Consider the following 19165-nt stretch of genomic DNA (forward strand, 5'->3'; position numbering starts at 1 on the left):
CAATGCACCCAAGTATGTGCTCCAGTGCTCCATACTGGGGTGTGAAGTGCTAAATCAATGGTACGATATAATATAATACAATACAACACTGTATCATAATGAAGCCAGCTGTGTCTGAGGGGTTTGTGTTTTCAAAGGCTGGCATCCGATTTCTCCAGGTACCGAGACATCTCCCACTCCAACCCTTCTTGCTATTGTGCCAGTGGCCTGCTCACACACCAGCGGTGCCAAGATTTAGTGAAAAGTTGAGAGGATCTCTCTCTACTGTTAACTGGACAATTACCACAACCAGGATCCTAGAGCAAGTTCTGCAGGATAATTTATCTGATCTTTTATGCTGATAAATTTGTCTTCTCCACCCCATGAGGTGAAACAGAGCTAAGCCACTGCCATTTACTGCTCCATCTGCTCTCATGTCCCAGCAGTGGAGCACATATGTGCAGATAAGTACATGTGCTGCAGCAGACCAAAAGATCTACAAGTAGCGTGTAGTTCTAGTTAGCACTAATGGTACTTCATTTCTGGACTGAGACTATGAGTCTGTGATAGGCTTACCAGGGGAACAAGCTGGCATAAAGTGGCAACCAATGTCATGGACTCTCACTTTAGCTGTGATTGGTCTTTGGCCCGCCATGTCAGTGCTGTCATTACTAAGTGCCAGGTATCAGGGCATGAAGCCTAGTAAAGTGCACCGCCCCCTGCTGCTTGTCCCAGCGCAGTGGTAGACCGCCAGGCTGCTGCTGCAGTACTACAACATATTTGTCGGGTGCGGTCAGTGGCACAGAGAGTAAACAGCACAGGTGGGCAAGGTGAAGTGCATGCATGCTGTATGGATGACCTGCCACTCTAGTTAAGACAGTAAGACAGTTCAACTGAGCCTAGAAAAGGAGGTGGCAGGAGGCTCACGTGGGTACGGGGGGTCAGCACCACAGCTTGGTCTCTCGCCTGTGTAAGTGAAAGTTCATGTCCCTGTGTAAGTGAAAGTTCATGTCCCAGCCGCTGCCTGACTGCTAGAGAAAGAGTCTCAGTCTCCAAGAAGAGAGCAAGCAGTCACCAGTAGCAAACACCAGCACAAATTAAGCACTGCTTTGGAAATATTGTTCTAATTCATTGGCAGAGCCCTTGTGAGAACGCCGCCATCATAATGAAAGGTGTGTTGGATCTCTCCTCAAACCAAAACATGTTATTATTGCAAATAAACTGTCACACAGAGATTCACTGTCAACTTTAAATAGAAGCAACCTTTTACTACATTGACTCCAGTCTCCATGAACTTACCTTATGTATCCAACCTGAGGCCTATGCTGAAGATACCACCTGTAAGACACCTTGTCCTTCCAGCCCACATTTCTGGGGTCCTTCCAAAGCAGCCTGACTTGATCTGTGCTGTCTCCAGTGTGCCACAACGAGTTCCTTAGATGCTCACCTGGTCCAGTTTTGGATTTCACAGCCTTAGGGAATAAGAGCCAAGTTTAGCAAGAACAACAAACTTCACTGCTGAATTTCACAAATTTGTAGCATGATATTAATTGAAAGGAGTCTCAAGTACCGACTTGATCATAACTTTCCTGAGACTTTAAATAATGGTTCTAATGCTCTGGAGTCCAGGAAGCACTGCCAACCTAAATGGTTGTGTATTCTGCCCAATAAATCATTCACATTTTACCAACAAATGACTTTTACTGAAACATGACCAACAATTATATTTTCACTCATTAGGGCAACATTAGTGCACAATTATGTTACATATCATGTAGCAACAGGATATTTTGCAATCCAAGGAGCAAGGCCTGGGGTAGAAGACTTACATGGTGCTCTATCATTTCTGCGGTTGTAGGTACTGGAGTACCTCTGACACTCGCTTGCAGGTATTAGAGGTACTTAGACTACCCAGTCGTCCAGCACTGGTTTTGCTTTTGCTATAACGAGGCAGATGTCCATGGGCCCTTTTAGGATCCCCCAGTCTCTGCCAATGAGGTAATAATTGAAGTAGAGGAGCGGTTCGCATTTTCCTGGGGCGAATCCCTGTAAGGTTGTCTCTGCGGTTCTCTCTGAGGTGCACCTCACCACTGGCTGCATGGAAGTGCTGAAAACAGTGCAGTTCCCACTGCTGCTCTCTGCATGCAGGACAACACTTGGAGGTAGAGCTATATGGCTTCCCGTGGTAAGTACAAGTCCTCCTCCTAGGTAATGGGCCCCTGCGTGCCGATCAAAATAGATAGTCTCAACAATATTAACCTCTCTGTGATTAAAAATCACACAAGAAGAAATACAATACTTTAAATGTTAATATTGGGACTTAAAGCTTGCAAACGTATTCATCCCGGAATGCTCTTTTCAGACTATTGTTTTTTTGCTGAATATTTTAAATCATTTCAAGTGTGACCTTGTAAGTGGCTATTTTCATAATGTATTGCATAGTGAGCAAATACTGGTTTATGTCATCAAGATTTCTCACCATTTGTGAAAATACCAACTTCTGAATGGGACATAGAAGGCAGAAAACATAATTTCAGACCCCTCTTTTGGTTTCTCCACACCCTCCTTGGACTCTGTACACGTCTAATTCTCAAATGTATGTGTGCATTGGTGTTTGTATAGCGCAAAACAAGGTACAGCAAATAAGCGCCAAATGACTCTTAAGGTCGGAACCCACAATTGCAAATCAGCAAATGTTTAATAAGCCAATACAACTCTGTTTTCAATTACCTTATTGGTAAGAAAGGTGTTGCTAAAACCAATTGCCGATGCAAATCTCAAATTACCCCAATAGCCACCCCTTCCCTTGCTAATTTACTGCTAAGGTCAAGAGTGCACAAAAGCATGGCCGCCACTGTCTGACTGCTGTAAAGAGGGGCTCCTTGTATGCATATTTACAAGATGAATAGAAAGGACCTCTGGTGGATGCATTTTTCACCTTACATGACCGGTATTGTCAGGTAGATCTGTACTTGCCTCCTCCTTGGAGGGATTATAGGGGGATTACTTTTTCTATTCAACTACCTAACCCAAGATGTCGGGCTCAATCCGACAACATCAGTCATTCCAGGCAATGGAAATCGTTTAATCAGAGGATGATTTCACTAGAGCTATGTCACAAAAGCACAGCTATACATAACCCAAGGAAGGAGCAGACTAAAGTAGATTGAGATGCTACCCTGGCAGCTCTCAGTGCCAGACTGTTGGAAACCTGGGAGCTACCAATATTGCTTGTAAGGCTAATCTATGGCTCTCCAAAATGCTACTTAAATTGAGATCCAGAGAGGCAGAACACCACTAGCGTGCCACAGAGGATCCTAAAGCTAGACAGTACCATAAATGAACCTTGGCCAGCTATAGAAAGGAGAATCAAGCAGAGAAATTTAACTATGTCTCTCCGCAGATAGCTAAGGCACCTGAGGCACATCAGGAGCTTTTGAAGAGAGTCAAGCAGTTGGCAGGTCCATTAGACAATCAGGAGGGTTGTGTTCCTTTGCACATTCTATGCAATGCTCTTTCTATGTAGCTTCTTTGCTGAGAAAATTCAGAAGCTTAGAGATGGCATTTTGGCAGACTTTGCAGGCTCCAACTGGTCACAATTTTGTTATTTTCTTTCTAATGATGAAAGGCCAGATCCTCACAATAACAGACTACACTTCCATTTCCATGAACTATCTAGCTCTGTGATGTCAGAAGTTATCTCCATGGCTAAATCCTCAAGTTCACCTTCAGAACTTTGCCCTGCAGCTATCCTAAAACAGGTGACGTTACGCATGGTAGAGGAAATCAATGAGATATTCAACCTCTCTACACATAGCCGTAACGGTCCAGGAGAATGGAAGGCTGCAAAAAACCAAAGCTCTACTGAAAAATAATCTTCATTATCCCCTGTAGACCAAAATACTTACCAACCCATTTTACTGCTGCCAATTCTAACAAAAGTCTTGAGAAGCTGTTATTCAGTCAGATGCAAACCTATGTGAAAGGTAATAATCTGGTACATCCTCTACAAACTGAGGTAAGGGCCAGTCAGAGCATGGAGCTTCTAATCCTCTCAGTCCAAGTAGATTTATGGCTCATGAAGGACAGGGGGGACAACTGCCACCGTGGTCCTGTTGGACATGTCGGCAGCATTCAACACCATCGACCATGCCATCCTGCTGCAGAGTTCAAGAAAGGTGGAATATGATCCATTAAGTACACTAACTAGCCGTACACAAGCTGCAGTCCTGCCACCTTTCATGGCAGAGCACAAAAACCTCCTTATGTCGAGTTCCTCAGGGGGTCAATTTTGTTTCCACTTCTGTTCAGTCCCCTTGCAGTGGTACTAGACAAACAGGGGGTGCAGTTTTACATGTATGCTGATGATACACAGCTTATTAGTTAAACTGCACCAAAAGAAAGGAGCCAAGTTCAATATCTCTGCACCCGAGCCAACATTAGCACTCACGCTTGTGGGAATTCACAAATGGATGTCTCTCAATTTTTAAAAACCGAACCCCACTAAAACAGAGGTATTGGTAATTAGAAACAATATTTGTAAATTAGATATTTTAGCTTGACAAGAGCATATGGGGACATGCCTTTCACCTGCCAGGATTGTGCCCAGCCTTCGCTAGACCATTACGCAACTCAGGTAGCGAGAACCTTCTGGCAGCTCAAAATGGTGAAACAAATTCTCCCATTTATGGATAATACTTATCACATGCCGGTAATACAAGCTCTAATTTTATCCAGTCGTAAATATGATAATGCTTGTTATTTGGGGATGTGAGAGAGGACTCTGAAGCTGCTACAGATGGTTCAGAATGCGGCGGGACTCCTTAATTACGGGCAGCCCCTGATCTCAGCACATTTCTCAAGTTTTTAACCTATACTATAAAGGAAGCAAGTTCTATTCAAGGCCATGGTCACAACCCATTGCATTCTCCAGTGCTCTGAGGTTCTTAAAGTACAAATTCATGCAGAACAGGATTCTTAGAAGCTTGGGGTTAAGAGGTCTTTGAATGCTGGCCATTTTTAGAACTCAGATGAGAACCTTTGGGGGCAGACCTTTCTCTGTCAGAGTCTGTGCTTAATTTGAACCAGTGGTTTCCAGTGCTTGGCACCGGAACTTAATCTTAAGCACCACATCTATTGGCAGTCCACCACATGGTGGTGATGTCTGTCTAATTTCGAGATCAGCAGAGCAACAGTGTTTAATAGGTCATTATACATTAAAAATGAGTAATAACTGCTGTTCATGCCATTATTATAGCTTTGGGTGGCCTGAAATAGTGTGAATTGGCACACTGGTAGGAGTGCAATTGTTAGTAGCTATGTTGGTACTGTCATTGACAGCGGTGGGCAATGTGTGGTGCAGGCTGCAGTGGCCTCCTGAGAAGGGCCCTGGCACACACATATATATATATATATATATATATATATATATATATATATATATAGAGAGAGAGAGAGAGAGAGAGAGAGAGACAGAGAGAGAGAGAGAGAGAGAGAGAGAGAGAGAGAGAGAGAGAGAGAGAGGGAGGGAGAGGTGGACAGAGGTGCTAGAGAACTGGACAGTCTTCCAGAGGAAATACGCTTAATCCCCTACCTGTTTTCTTTTTTTGTAAGACATTAAAAACCCATTTATTTAATCAGGTATGATTCTAAGGCACGGGCACGCCCACATGGCCTGTACCTAGCCTATTTATTTTATTTCTCTTCTGCAGTTGAATATTTTTTCTTTCCAGTGCCATGATGCCTATGCATATATGCGCTTAATAAATAATAAATACTAATATTCTACAAACATCCATGGGAAGGGGTAGTGGATTCCAATACAGAGTGCAAATAAAGGCATCATGTGTACATGGTTCTGTCATGGTACAAACCTTTTTTCATAGAGCAAGAAGCTAATTATTCTCTTAATTTTGCTGATTTTGAGGAGTGCTAGTAACCAGATTTAAAATGTATAATGCAGTTAAATGCACTTCATTAAATTAGTTTAGAATATCTACTTTCTCCATGGTTACTCTAACAATTAATTCTTTAACTTCTACCCCAACCTTTTTTACATTTACGTTTACTAAAGCTGGAAAAAATGTCAGTTTCTGTAGCATACTCAAAAACACCTCCATTTCGTGATGCTTTTTCTTGATAAATAGGTCCCTCTCAGTTTCACACTACTAGTTCCAAAAACAACCTCTTGATTCATTTTCTTTGGAATTATTTTCCTGAAAAAATGGTAGGAGCAGTTATGACCTTCAACAAATTTAGCTGGCGATGATGACTAAAATGGGCACTTACCTTTAGCTGAATGCCCGGCTCTGCAACGGCTCTGAATGGCGTGGCCTGCCAGTAGGTTTGTTCAGTCTGTTTCCACATGACCACATAGAAGCTCGAACTGTCTTGATAGCCAAATATAAAGCCAGCGTAATCATCGTCGGTCACAGTATTGACATGGAACGTGCCTTCAAAATCGACCCCGTTGAACGCTGTGTAACCTGTGGAGTGGACACACATCAGTTTACTCATAGAATTTGAAACAAATCCGGTCAGGTTTCGCTCTAATGTATAATGCACTATGCTACTGCAGAGAATTTGGACATACCAACTGCCAGGCCAGGATCGCTGTTCATAGTCTGGACAATTTCCATTCCCTAAAAGAGAAATTTGAGTATTACATAATATTGCTACAGTGATTGAATGAGTAAAGGGCCAAAAATAGGCTGCTTAGCTTTTTGTGACTTTCTCCATCAATTTGCCAATATCAGTGATACAATGCAAATTTCTGTAGCCAAGCAGCATATAAGCAATGGAGATCTCAGTCTTTTGCACTAATGCGATGTGAGTACCTCAGTTAGAAGAGCTAACTTGAGAAGGCCATTTTCGCTTTTTACTGCAGGAATTGATATACACTTAGGTAAATACATCCACCGATCCACCAAGGGAAGTGGAAGTAGGCAAGTCTGGGGAGATTACCAGTGGGGTCCAAGAGATAAAGGGCACAAATATGACACTGCTTTTACCTAAAACTCAGTGTGATGAAACCTGTCAGGCACATGCGATTTCTATTTCAGTTAAACATAACTGCATAACCAACAAGTTATTTTTTTAATAAAAAAGGCATTTTTTTAAATAAATATTGCAAGACTGTAGTTTGGTCAGGCTACACTAATCACTTAAACACACAGTCAATATAATTTGTGTCAATTTACTTTATTTTGTGCTGTTAATAACCTTGTTGTGGCAGAATTAAAGAAAATATAACAATTCCTTTCAAATGAATGACATTTAAAGAGAATTTTTCAAGATCCCAAAAATGTGGCAAATTTAGCTAAAAACTTTCCAGCTGAACGGAACAAGTCGGAAAGTTTGTTTCATTTCATAAGATTTTGAGTAGTATCTGGCACAAACAAAATTACAGAAACCTTTACTATTTAAATAGTTACAAGTGTGAATTGCAGTGATACCTGGTTCAACACTATGCAATTACCTGGTTCAACACTATCCAATTTGGATCGATTTGGGCATCTCCTTCAGGATCCAGGACAACAGTCTGGTAGGCTCTGAAATCTGTTAAAGTAATTTCTGCATTTTCTGGACACACATCAATTCGATCTATGACCGTGTCTTGGTCAAAATCTGATTCACATATATCACCTACACCATCACCTGAAACGGCAAAGCAACATGAATCAGCATTCATATATATGAGTGGCTGGGATTACCTGGCAGATTAGGAAAAATCAGAAGGAGCAGCTAACTATTATTTAGAAATATGCAACCAATCTTTAAAATTTACAGCGATATATGATAAGTGTAAATGGAGACATGTTGGTTAAAAACCAGAAGCATAGGACGATTAGAGAACATGCTGAGAGCTCAGAAAAAATAAGACTAATGGCAATAACATGTGGAGTGAGCGAAACATGTATGGCTAGATTTGCTAAATTGTACTTTGGATGCTACAGCCGAAAGCAATAATTTTAGATGTAGAGCGTGAGTAATGCTAAGGATGAAATTACAAGATAATATGCGCAACTGGTGCCCTTGCCATTTCTTCTTTTTTGCTAGATGTACAATGCCTTTCTGCAGTCGCAAACGGCCTGATTCGCAGAACCAGGCCATTTGCAAACTCAAGAAGGCCTTTTCCAATATATCAAACCCAACATGCGATAATACAATACTGAATACCAATATGGGTTTCCAACCTAACAACAATTCAGTATTTGGGAGGGGCGTGTTCAATCAATCAATCAGAGAATTTGTAGTGCACTACTCACCTGTGAAGGTCTCAAGATGTTTAGGGCGACTCTTCCAACTACTAAATTGAAGTGGTATATACTAATGTTTTGTAACTGACATGTGGTGCAAAACATTGGTACTTTACTATAAATGCAAAGATGTGGTAACAAATTTGCAAATGGAAAAGGAACCTTTGGATCCCCTCCCCCTTTGCCAATGTTTAATTTTTTTTAAAGAGCAGGCAGTGGTCCCACATTTCATTTATTTTTAAACACATCCTTTTTTCCTTTAAGGAAAACGGGCTGCATTTAAAAACAAATTATTACTTTATTTAAAAGCAATCACAGACATGATGGTCTGCTCACCCCAGCAGGCCACCATTTATGTGACGGCAGCAAATTCTTGTGGGTCACAAATTGCGGTGTACCTTATTAATCTTCATGAGGTAGGTCGAACTGCAACCACTACGAATCAGTAATTTCTAAAACTGCACTTGGCAAATTACCACACTGCTCACAAAATACTGGTCGCAAATTGCAACCAATATTTTGTAACTAGTTGTTTGTACGTCTGGCCCAGAGTTCACTGTGATTCCCTTGTGCCTATTGATTTGTTTTAACAGTTTGAAAGACCCGTAATCCCTAATAACCCCTAAACTACAGATGGGTGCACTCAGGGCCACCCTTTGCATGGGCCCAGTGAGATGAAACGTCCACTGATGTCCCACCCCTTGTCATAAGGGGGTAGCCCCCTCAACCGAGGATAGGCTGGTGGCAGCGGATTCTTTTTGGGTGCTGAGAAGAAGGTTGCTTATACACGTCACCAGGTAAATTGAAGACCAAAAACCTGGGGTGGATGGATGCCTATTCACGTGTATATTTCACAGGTATTTTTTTTATGTTAAGTATAATATAATTGTAATATAATGTTTGCAGATATGCATGGTCATCACTGACATAGCCCTTCATGAAAATTAGTGTGCCGGAGGTATAAGCCACAGTAGCTGTTTGCAAACCTTCTAAAAACATTGTCCCCACTTCTAGTAGCAGCTCTGTATCGGTTTGTTTTTTTTGCTTCAGGTATAAGCCACGTTTTACGAATGATAGAGTTTCTAAAGCATTGTATTTAGCCAGTGGCCCTAGTGTTAGTACTGTAGTGTTCTTTTCATCCGATTGTGTCTAGAGTTGAATGTTCTCAAAGCCGGATTATTGGCTCATTGCACCTTAATTGTATACTGTTTGATGCTGTTAAGTATTGTGTTTTGCGTACTTTACACATTAACTGAGGTGTTTCTACTGTAAACATGTTCTACATATGAGTTATTTAAGGTGCTGTGAGCATGAGTACTTTATTGCTCCTTACTGTGCTGTACTCTACTTTGATTCCACCCATCCTCCATTGAACTAAGCCTTGGACTGCTCACCCAATTCTACGTAGTCATGGATGCTTAAGTGAACTCCACTTTCTGCTGAAGACTAAAGTATACATTTACAATTTGGTGAATTAAGGGCATCTGCCAAAAAATGCAGATGTTCTGGCCACCATCCTTGGAGTTCTCATGTCTTATTTAGTGATGGAGAAACCACAGGTATTTTTATGGTGATTCAGGGGGCACCACGAACAGAAACACTTGATGTGGTGGTCTGTCAGCTACAGGGTACTCACCCTTTTTGGGGTGAGGCACCCATCACTTGATTTCCATGCATGGGACAATAGTAGGGAAAGCACACAATGGCTCTGGTGTGCAGGAAAATATATCCATGTGCCTCAGGGATATTGATTTTGTAGTTTTTCTAAAATAACATTCTTGCTTTGGGACTTTGTTTGAAAAAAACCAAAATGTATTCTGGGTGAGGCAAAACAAACACAGCACCTGCACGACATACTTTTCTGGCTTCAGTGCAAATGGCACACCAGTACTGAAGGCAAGTTAACCCCTGCCAAGCAGGCCGAGACTTCTAGTATGGCAGACTGTCCTCCACCAAGGCCTAAGTTGAACTGGTCACAAGGGGCCACACACCAGTGTCTAAAAGGCCCATTGACTAACTTGAGTTTTCATTGCTCTGGACCTTTTTCTAATCTACATAGCACAGGTGCCGCTCTAATTGCCTACTCCAGGAAATCCAGCCTGGAACACACAAAAGGTGATGGGAAGAATGCTTGCAAATTGTCTAACCACAGGCAATCATTTGGGTGGCATTCCGACCCATGTCATCTTTGCTCAAAATGTCACAGTCAGCCATATGCAAATCAGCCTTGGTCTTGTTTCAATGGAAACAGTGTAGCTCAAATCACCAGGCTTGGACCTCTCTGAACTGAAACACAAGCAAAGTGGGAGGAGATAATGGTAAAGGTAAATTTTGGATGATCTTTAGACTGGTAAATGAGGAACAAGTCATCCACAGGAACGAAATATGAATTAAGAAAGCTATGTCAATACGAAAAAGATTGATACTAAAAAAGTTGGACGTCTTCTGAAAATACCAGAATACAAAAGTGGATTCCTAAAATCTAAAATAAGTATATTGGCCACTGTTGGAAGCTGGCTTGGTGTGTGGTGGGTACCCAAGGTACTTACACCTTATACCAGGTACAGGTATTCCCTCTTAGTGAAGTGCAGGCAGTGTCTAGAAGCCAGGTTCTCTAGAGGTAGCTGTGGATGAGCAGCCAAAGGCTTATCTAGGAGACATGCAAAGCTCATGCCATTCCACTGTAGTCACACAGCACTTCCACACATGAAAGAAAACACTCAGTTGTACAAAAATAAAGGTACTTTATTTTTGACAGAGGATATCACTAATCACTAGACAGGGGACCCACCCTTAGGAGGTAAGTAATACACTAAATATATACATTAGCAATTAGAAATAGGCATAAAAAAGGTTAGAAAACAGTGTAAACAATAATAACCAATAGTGACAATAGGGGGAGCATAAACCATATACTAAAAAAATGGAATGCGAACAAGGTACCCCCCACCTAGGTAAGTAAAATGTGTAGAGGTTACCTGGGGTATTAGAAAACCACAAAGGTAAGTACCACAGTACCCCTCCCCCCAGTGACCAGGAATGCAGGAATAAAACACTGGAATTTCACCAAACCACCCAAAAGGAGGAAAAGAAAAAAAAAGACACCCAGAGAAGACTGCAGCAAGAAAACCAGCAGTGGATTCTGGAAGAACGAAGACCTGTGGAGAGAGGGATCCAAGTCCAAGAGTCACAGTGGAGTCCAGGAGGAGTAGGAGGTACTACCCACCCAGCTGTGGATGCAGGAGTTGGTCGATTGTTCTGAAGAACAGGTCAGCACTGTAGCCCAGGAGCCGGTGAAGGGTTCCAGATGGATGCAGAAGATGTCCCACGCCGGAAAGAAGATTTCAGATGGGTGTCAGTGCAGGATTTCCACCAACAAGCCTAGGCAAAGGCAAACTCATGATAAGTGGAAAAGAGGTGCTGCTGGGGACCAGCAAAGGCTCAGAAGCGCTCAACCCAGGAGAGGGAGTCACGAGGGACCCTCAGCATCGCAGATAGTCCACAGGAGCAGAGGCAGCACCCACAGGAGTCCCACACGATGGGGACACAGAGTCACAGAAGAAGCCCACGCAGCACTACAAAAGTGGATCCCACGCCGCAGGAGAACCACGCAGGGATATGCAGGAAGGAGTGCTGGGGACTTGAGCTGCACATCGCCTGAAGATCCCTTGGAGGAGACGCATACAACCCTTGGCAGCCACAAGAGATGCGGTGCATGGGGTGCTGTCCTGCGTGGGTAGGCAAAGGCTTACCTCTGCCAAAGTGGGACAGCTGGCAGAGAGGACAAAGAGGACTACTCCGGTCTACCACCAGTGATGCAGGATCCATGCAGCGCAGCAGGAGAGGGGATCCACGCAGCCAGTCATCACGTGTCATCAGGGGCCTGCGGTTGCAGGGAAGTGACTCCTTCACTCCAAGGGAGATTCCTTATTCTTCTTGTGCAGGATGAATAGTTGCAGTCTTCTGAGGATGTACAGTGAGGAAACTGTTGCAGGAGAGTCTTCTTCGTGGATCTGCAGCTTGTAGGTTCCTGGAGGGCCCAGTTGCAGTTCCAGAGGCCAGAAATCAAAGTAAAGGTTGCATAGGAGTCCTGCTGGAATCTTGCAAGCCGAATCTGGGGACCCACCTCAGAGAGAAACCCTAAATAGCCCTGAAAGGGAGATTGGTCACCTAAACAGGTAATCACCTATCAGGAGGGGGCTCTAACATCACCTGCCTCGCATGGCCACTCCGATGCTCCCAGAGTTACCTGCCAACCTCAAAATCAAGATGGCAGAACCCAGGGACCCTCTGGAGGAGCTCTGGGCACCACCCTTGAGGTGGTGATGGACAAGGGAGTGGTCAGTCTCCTTTCCATTGTCCAGTTTTGTGCCAGAGCAGGGACTGGGGGTCCCTGAACCGGTGTGGACTGGTTTATGCACAGAGGGCACCAAATGTGCCCTTCAGAGCAAACCAGTGGCTTGGGGAGGCTACCCCTCCCAAGCCAGTCACACCTATTTCCAAAGGGAGAGGGTGTTACCTCCCTCTCCCAAAGGAAATTCTTTGTTCTGCCTTCCTGGGCTTGATCAGAACAAGCAGCAGGAGGGCAGAAACCTGTCTGAGGGGTGACAGCAGCTGGGCTGCCCGAGAGACCCTGTAAGACTGGTGGTAGCAATGCTGGGGTTCCTCTAAGGAGTGCCCAGAGTGCATGAAATCATACTTCCAATACTTTCAATAGTATTGGGGTATGATTCCGACATGTTTGATACCAAACATGCCCAGGTTCGGAGTTACCATTATGTAGCTGGGCATAGGTAGTGTCCTATGTCCAGTACATATATAAAATGGCATCCCCGCACTCACGAAGTCCAGTAAAATGGTGCTAGAGTTCGTGGGGTCACCTCTGCTAGTGCAAGGGTGCCCTCATACTCAGGCACCTGCACCCTGCACTCTGGGCTGAGAGGGCCTACCATAGGGGTGACTTTCAGTGACCTGGTGCAGTGACCTGTAGTGAAACCGGGTGCATGCACCTGGTTCACGCAGACTGCAATGGCAGGCCTGCTGAACTCTTTGCCTGTGCTCCCTATGGGTGGCAGAATAACTACTGCAGCCCATAGCTATCCCCTGGAACCCCAATGCCATGGGTACCTAGGTACCATATACTAGGGACCTACGTGGGGGGACCAGTATGCCAATTGTGGGAAGAAAAAGGTACAATTTAGAGGAGAGAGCAAACCTACTGGGGTCCTGGTTAGCAGGAACCCAGTAGACACAGTCAAACATACTGACAACAGGCAGAAAATTGGGGTATCCATGCCAAGAAAGAGGGCCCTTTCCTACAGCCACTATGGAAAGGATCACTTGCAAACCTAGAAACAAAGAATCTGTGCTTAATGCACTATGGAAACCCTATCCTGAACTTAATGTTACATATTTCTCTGTTTGGAGACTTATCATTTACTTAAGACTAGTACAAATGCTCCTACAATTTCTACATGTTTACATTCTACATTTGTTGTAAGAAATTAATTTGCCTTTGATGTTAACTTTTTGGCATTGTTATCTAAAGGATATTGAATGACAGGTGTATTGAACAACTACAGCTGCTTATATAGAGAGAGATTGATCTATCTTCTTGAGTTGTGGATAAGATATGTTATTTCTTGGCTTGCTCTAGCCTTTTTCATGACACCTAGATAGACATTTGTTAAGAGTCTATATACTTGAATGTGTTATGTTATTAAAAATAAAACGATTTAAATTAAAAATATATATATATATAGTCCCCCAATGGACTGGCTATAGACCCTTATTGTCACGAGATATGATGGTCACTGTGGGTGTGAAAAAAAATATTGAAATCTTTTGCCACAGTCATACCCCCGGGGTTCAATTAGCTTAGAGTGTTTATTTTGTTAATGACCGAGTTGTGATGATTTTGTCTGGACACGTTAATTTTTGTTTTGTTGAAGAAAGCCAGATATCCGATTCACAAGAGGTGAACTCAGCACTCGGGTAGTGTGAACTTTTCTATAAATAGTAGTATAAGTTTTAAGAACTTTGTGTTAGTGACAGTTGTCTTGGGGCGATGAGCAACGAAGACTTCTCTGATACACGCCTAAGTAGCCCCGATCGTAGAGAACTAAGCGAAGGCACAGACAGATGTACGGGAGCTCTGTGTGACGTCACTGCCTGAGGCTATGCAGAATATTTCCATGGCCTCTGGTGTAAGCAAATAAAATGTAAAGACGTGTGCAGCAGAATGCAGCCACATTATGTAAGGGACGGCGTCGTGTGATGCATTTGTGGTGTTTATTTGAAAAGGAGCCCTCGATATATGCAGTGAGGGACACTGCAGAAAGTCTCTTGTTGTAAGGCACCTTCTCTGCAGCAGACACGAGTTCAGTGCTCAGCACAGGCCTGCCTACCAGATCAGGGATCTGCTCCTCCTGCTGGGAGGTTCCGTTACACCGAGGTCCATGCTGGGCTTCTGTAATCAAGGAACAACCCTTCATCTTCGGGTGCATCACAGACCCGAATGAGTCAAGCCTCTCGACACCAGTGCTTCATGGCTGCTGTTGGTGAACACTGACACTCATTTTTGGGGACCGGGACCTACTTTTCTTCATCTGACGTTTGACCCAGAGCAAGAGAGAGGCAGAACAGGGAGAAGGAAGAGCACGAGAAAGGCAGGTAAACTGTGCCAAAGGGGAAAAGCATCAACGGAAAATATCCTTCGAGAGTGAGCCGAGGAGACGGAAGTGTGGGAGGAGGTGGAAGAAGGGAGCACGTGATGAAGCAGAAAATGAAGGTTTTACATTTATTAGCGCATAAACGTAGAGTGAAATAATCATGTGTGACTTTAACCGAACTAATAAAGATTGTACGGGGACAAAATGTGCCCTTAGAGTAGTTCACCAACATTTATAAGCGTGCTTTATATAACGTGATGTATTAGAATTGCACTAATCCGACATAATCATAAACGTATGCTACGATTTGCTTGTTTGAAATGCTTTAGCTTAGCATATCTTTAGTAGAGGCTTCGGCCTAGTTGCCTGGTCTCACGGTTTAGATGCTCGTATTTTTCCAATGTGCTATTAAACGTGTATTTTTGCTTGAAGCTCTACTTTTCCACTGAGATCGTTCACATGCTTATCTTAAAGTTTCGTGCCAGCTTGGCATTTTTCTCTTTACTCCAAGGTCGATCTGCAGGTGCGGACAATGGAGGCTCTGAAAGTGAGCTAATTGGTATAAAATGTTGCAACTTGCATACCCATCTCCAAGGATAATGTATGCTTAAGTAAAAGCTTGAGAACTGTTGTTTTTGATTGGACAATTTGAAGCTAACCTATGAACCCTCCAATGGAAGACCCTACTGGATTTGAACTGTTGTCTATAAAAACCAGGTGCACGAGAGGAAAGCAGCCATTACTGGACATCCCGCCATTTTGCAGGACATTGCAGCTATTATGGCCCATCTTGCTGCGACGCCATTTTGAGAGACTTTGATTCTTTCTCTAATCGAGAGAAAGAGACTTTAAATGATTCTTACCCTAGAGACTTTAACTTTGACTTGCCCCCTTGCATGAAGTAGTAGTTTTACCTTGCCGCCGTGAGGCAATTGCCCCGTCCACCTTGCCCCTTTGCCCCGTCCCATGCCGGTCGAAACGGTACCCATGCTGATCGAGAAACGGTACCTGTGAGACGAAGACTTCCTTGTATGCTGATCGTAATTGGTAAATATGAAAGGAAATTGTATAATTGCATTGTGTTTCTTTTAGGTAACCAACTGCTGATTTTGATAAGATCCCTAGCTAGGAGTTTTCTAAATTAATGTTGCTAAATTGTTTTTGCATGAAGTCCCACATGCCGATGCTAATTTGAGGTTAGACGAGGATTCCTTTTGTTGCACGATGCAATTTGAGACCTTGTTATGCTGACTAAATGTATGCAATTAGTTCATTACAGATTATCGTATTAGTGATTTGCATTGCCATTATCGAATGCCTTGTGATTCAAATGCTGCATAGATTGCACCTATTCCGCCGTTATGGACAGCTATTAATGTTCATTTACGTATATCATTTGGTGTTGAGACACATTTATATTGTGCTAGCTTTGTTAATATAGGGAAATAAATTCACTAACTTTGAATAAACAGGTGTGGTTATTCCTCACTGAAAGGTCAGGGTTCGCCGAAATGTATTCTGGATTAATTGTTAAGTGTTATGTCGATCAAGGTATTGCTTATGTTCGTTATTGATTATTGATCTGATTAAATTGACTGATTAGTAGTACGGAGAGTTCCACTTAGTCAAAAGATTCATCGGCCTAAAGAGCGTCCGAATACAGGTAAATTATTAGTACGGACCGCTCTATCAGTAGATGGTAGCAGAGGACGGTTTCGTCTTTTGGGACCCTGTACTCCTAGAGTACATGGTGTTGAATTAACGGGTACGCATTTTGAGATCCCACTCGAGAAGTTGAATTAGATTTTTCTTGGGTAAAACAGATTGACAGAATGATGATGGGCTAGGTCCACCGCGACTTTCCCGGGATCTCGGAGCTTGCGAATGAAGAGAATGGAGGTGTGAGATCAGCGTTGGCGGTACTAGTGATGGTTTGAGTGAAGTTAGGGTTTTGCGCTTGCACAGCTTATTGCCGCAGGGTGTGTGAAAAGGTTGCGAGTATTTTTTTTATTTTTTTTTATTTTTTTAGAGGATAGCGGAGGTGCGACTCCGAGTGTAGAAGTAGAGAAGTCGTCGAACTTCATAGAAATAGCGGAGGTGCGACTCCGAGTGTGAGAGTAGGGAAGTCGTCGAACTTCATGTGCGTGTGGTGCTTTGTGCATAAAAAGGTCCACGTGGTTGTTGTTGTTGAGACGGGCCCTGAGAGGTCAAGAGACTCCGGAGTATGTTGTTTTATGTTGTGGTCTGGGCGGTTTAGTAGGTTGATCGGGCGTGGTCAACGAGTCGGTACGTGTGTTAGGGAGTGAAAGAAACTTCGACTTCGGGCTTTGACAAGATTCTAAGTGCACTAGAATAGATCATTGACAAGTTGAGAGTAGGTCTGCGGGTCAGATTTGCTTGCGAAAGTGGGGACCGAGAAAGATGGAATAACTGCCGAGGCTAGTGAAAAATCCCTAAGGTCCTGAAGCGATTGTGTTACCCTTCCTGTAGTAAACCGACAGATCTGTTTTATATTTTTGGTAGCTCGCGATACATGCAAGAAGTTGTTACGAAAGGAGCTGAGTGAAGGAGGACTAGCCGCGAGGCTTTGTCAGCCGCAGTGTGTGTGAGTGTGACGTCACTAGGAGCCGCGCTGGGATAGGTTGGTTGCAGAGAAGGGTCGCGCACGGATTGGACACAGTCCGTGGGGCTCGATTGGAAGGGGAAAGGCAAGCGAAGAGTATTCCGGGAATTAAAGTCACCTATTGATTACAAACTTTGTGAAATAGAAGACGAGAAAATGAAATTTTTTAAAGCATTCAGGAGTGCGATGAAGGGGGAGTCTTACATTAAAGCGAGCGTAGGAGAGGAGACGCCGCCCGAAGGCACACCAGCTTACATTGTAATGGAGGAAAAGGGGGTAGCTCCGTGCCTTTGGTTAAAGCGATGGCACAAACTGACAGAGAAACATGGGAGCGTAGCATTCCCGATCCATGGGACATTCAATATAAGGATTCTGGAGAATTTGAGGTTCACGATGTACGACATGAAGGTGCCTCCAAGGCCAGCCCAGTTTGAGGCTCTAGCAATTTGGGAACTAATGGCTAGACAGCAGCAGCAAAATAAGTTCGAGACCAGGATAAGAAAGGTAGAAAAGACACTAGCGGACGCTAGGTGGGATAATGCACAGAAGGTGTGGAGGTCAGATGTATTGCAGGGGATAAAATTGTTCCCCGCAATTACTAAGGAAGAAGAGGAGACAGGTAAGAAAGCTACCTGTAAGACAAACAGGAGGTGTTCCAAGGATAGAGAGGACGAGGAAAAGTTGAGAAGAGAAGAGGAGTTAGAGGATGAGGAGTTGATAATGCAATTGCTGAACGACCGTCCACCACCTTATGCAGAGAGTGGACAAGGTCCAAGTACCAGTTCTGCCCCTCCGGCACCGGTACAGAACAGTGAAAGTCAGAGTTCAGGAGCATCATCGGGATCTAAGGACCCGAGTCTACTGTTCACCCCGCAGATACCGCAGGTTAGGAGAATATATCCAGATGTACCCATGTTGAAACCCGCAGAAAATTATCAGCCGCAGGTCCCAAGCTATTACAGCAGTGACAACAGTGCAGGAATGATTCTAGATCCAACCGTAAGAGGAGTACAGAATGGTCACAACCAGACATTGACACAAGCTGAATCAACTCAGTTTTTGATGCCTCAAAAGCAGATGCAGGGGGGAAACGCACATGCTCAGATGACGGGGAGTCAGATGGGCATGCCGGCAATGATGACCCATGGTGTGGGAATGAACACGCCTCAGAACATGGGAAATGGACAAAACCCAGATGCGATATCGCTACCCATTACTGTAGGTCCACCGGTACCTCTGTACAGTCAGCCTAATATAGGTATGAGCGGTCAGGGATCAATGCTGCAGAATGGGACTGAAAGGAGGTGCATAGAAAACACTCCAGGGATAACTCCTATAGCGGCTCAGCCAAATGGATCCGGATCCTTGATGGAGTTTAGTCCCATATGTGCTCAGTCGACACTGGTGAGGTCGAGTCCCCCACTGATAATACCTCTAACATCGAACACTGAAAAGTTGCCGCAACCATCAATGGCAGTCGATGTGAACGCTACACTGATGGGGTTGAATGCGCAACAGCTGACACAGTGGTTCAACAGTTTGAATTCCACACAAGGCTCAGACAGTGGGAAGGGAGAAGATTATATGAATAGGATGAGGTTGAACATGGAAGCACAAGAATTGGTGGAAGGGAC

The 19165-nt window shown here is 43.7% G+C and overlaps 1 protein-coding gene across 1 annotated transcript in view; it reads right to left on the bottom strand.

Moving 5' to 3' along the window:
* Positions 1-19165, bottom strand: part of THBS4 (thrombospondin 4) — a 201847-nt gene that overhangs the window by 42906 nt on the left and 139776 nt on the right. The window contains exons 17-20 of the mRNA XM_069223165.1: positions 7457-7635; positions 6572-6620; positions 6268-6464; positions 1279-1451 (exon numbers count right to left, since the gene is read on the bottom strand). Coding sequence (XP_069079266.1) covers positions 1279-1451; positions 6268-6464; positions 6572-6620; positions 7457-7635 — 598 coding nt within the window. The remainder of the gene's footprint in view (positions 1-1278; positions 1452-6267; positions 6465-6571; positions 6621-7456; positions 7636-19165) is intronic.

The sequence above is a fragment of the Pleurodeles waltl genome, chromosome 1_1 (genome assembly GCF_031143425.1).
Source record: "Pleurodeles waltl isolate 20211129_DDA chromosome 1_1, aPleWal1.hap1.20221129, whole genome shotgun sequence".
In the NCBI taxonomy this organism is placed as follows: Eukaryota; Metazoa; Chordata; class Amphibia; order Caudata; family Salamandridae; genus Pleurodeles; species Pleurodeles waltl.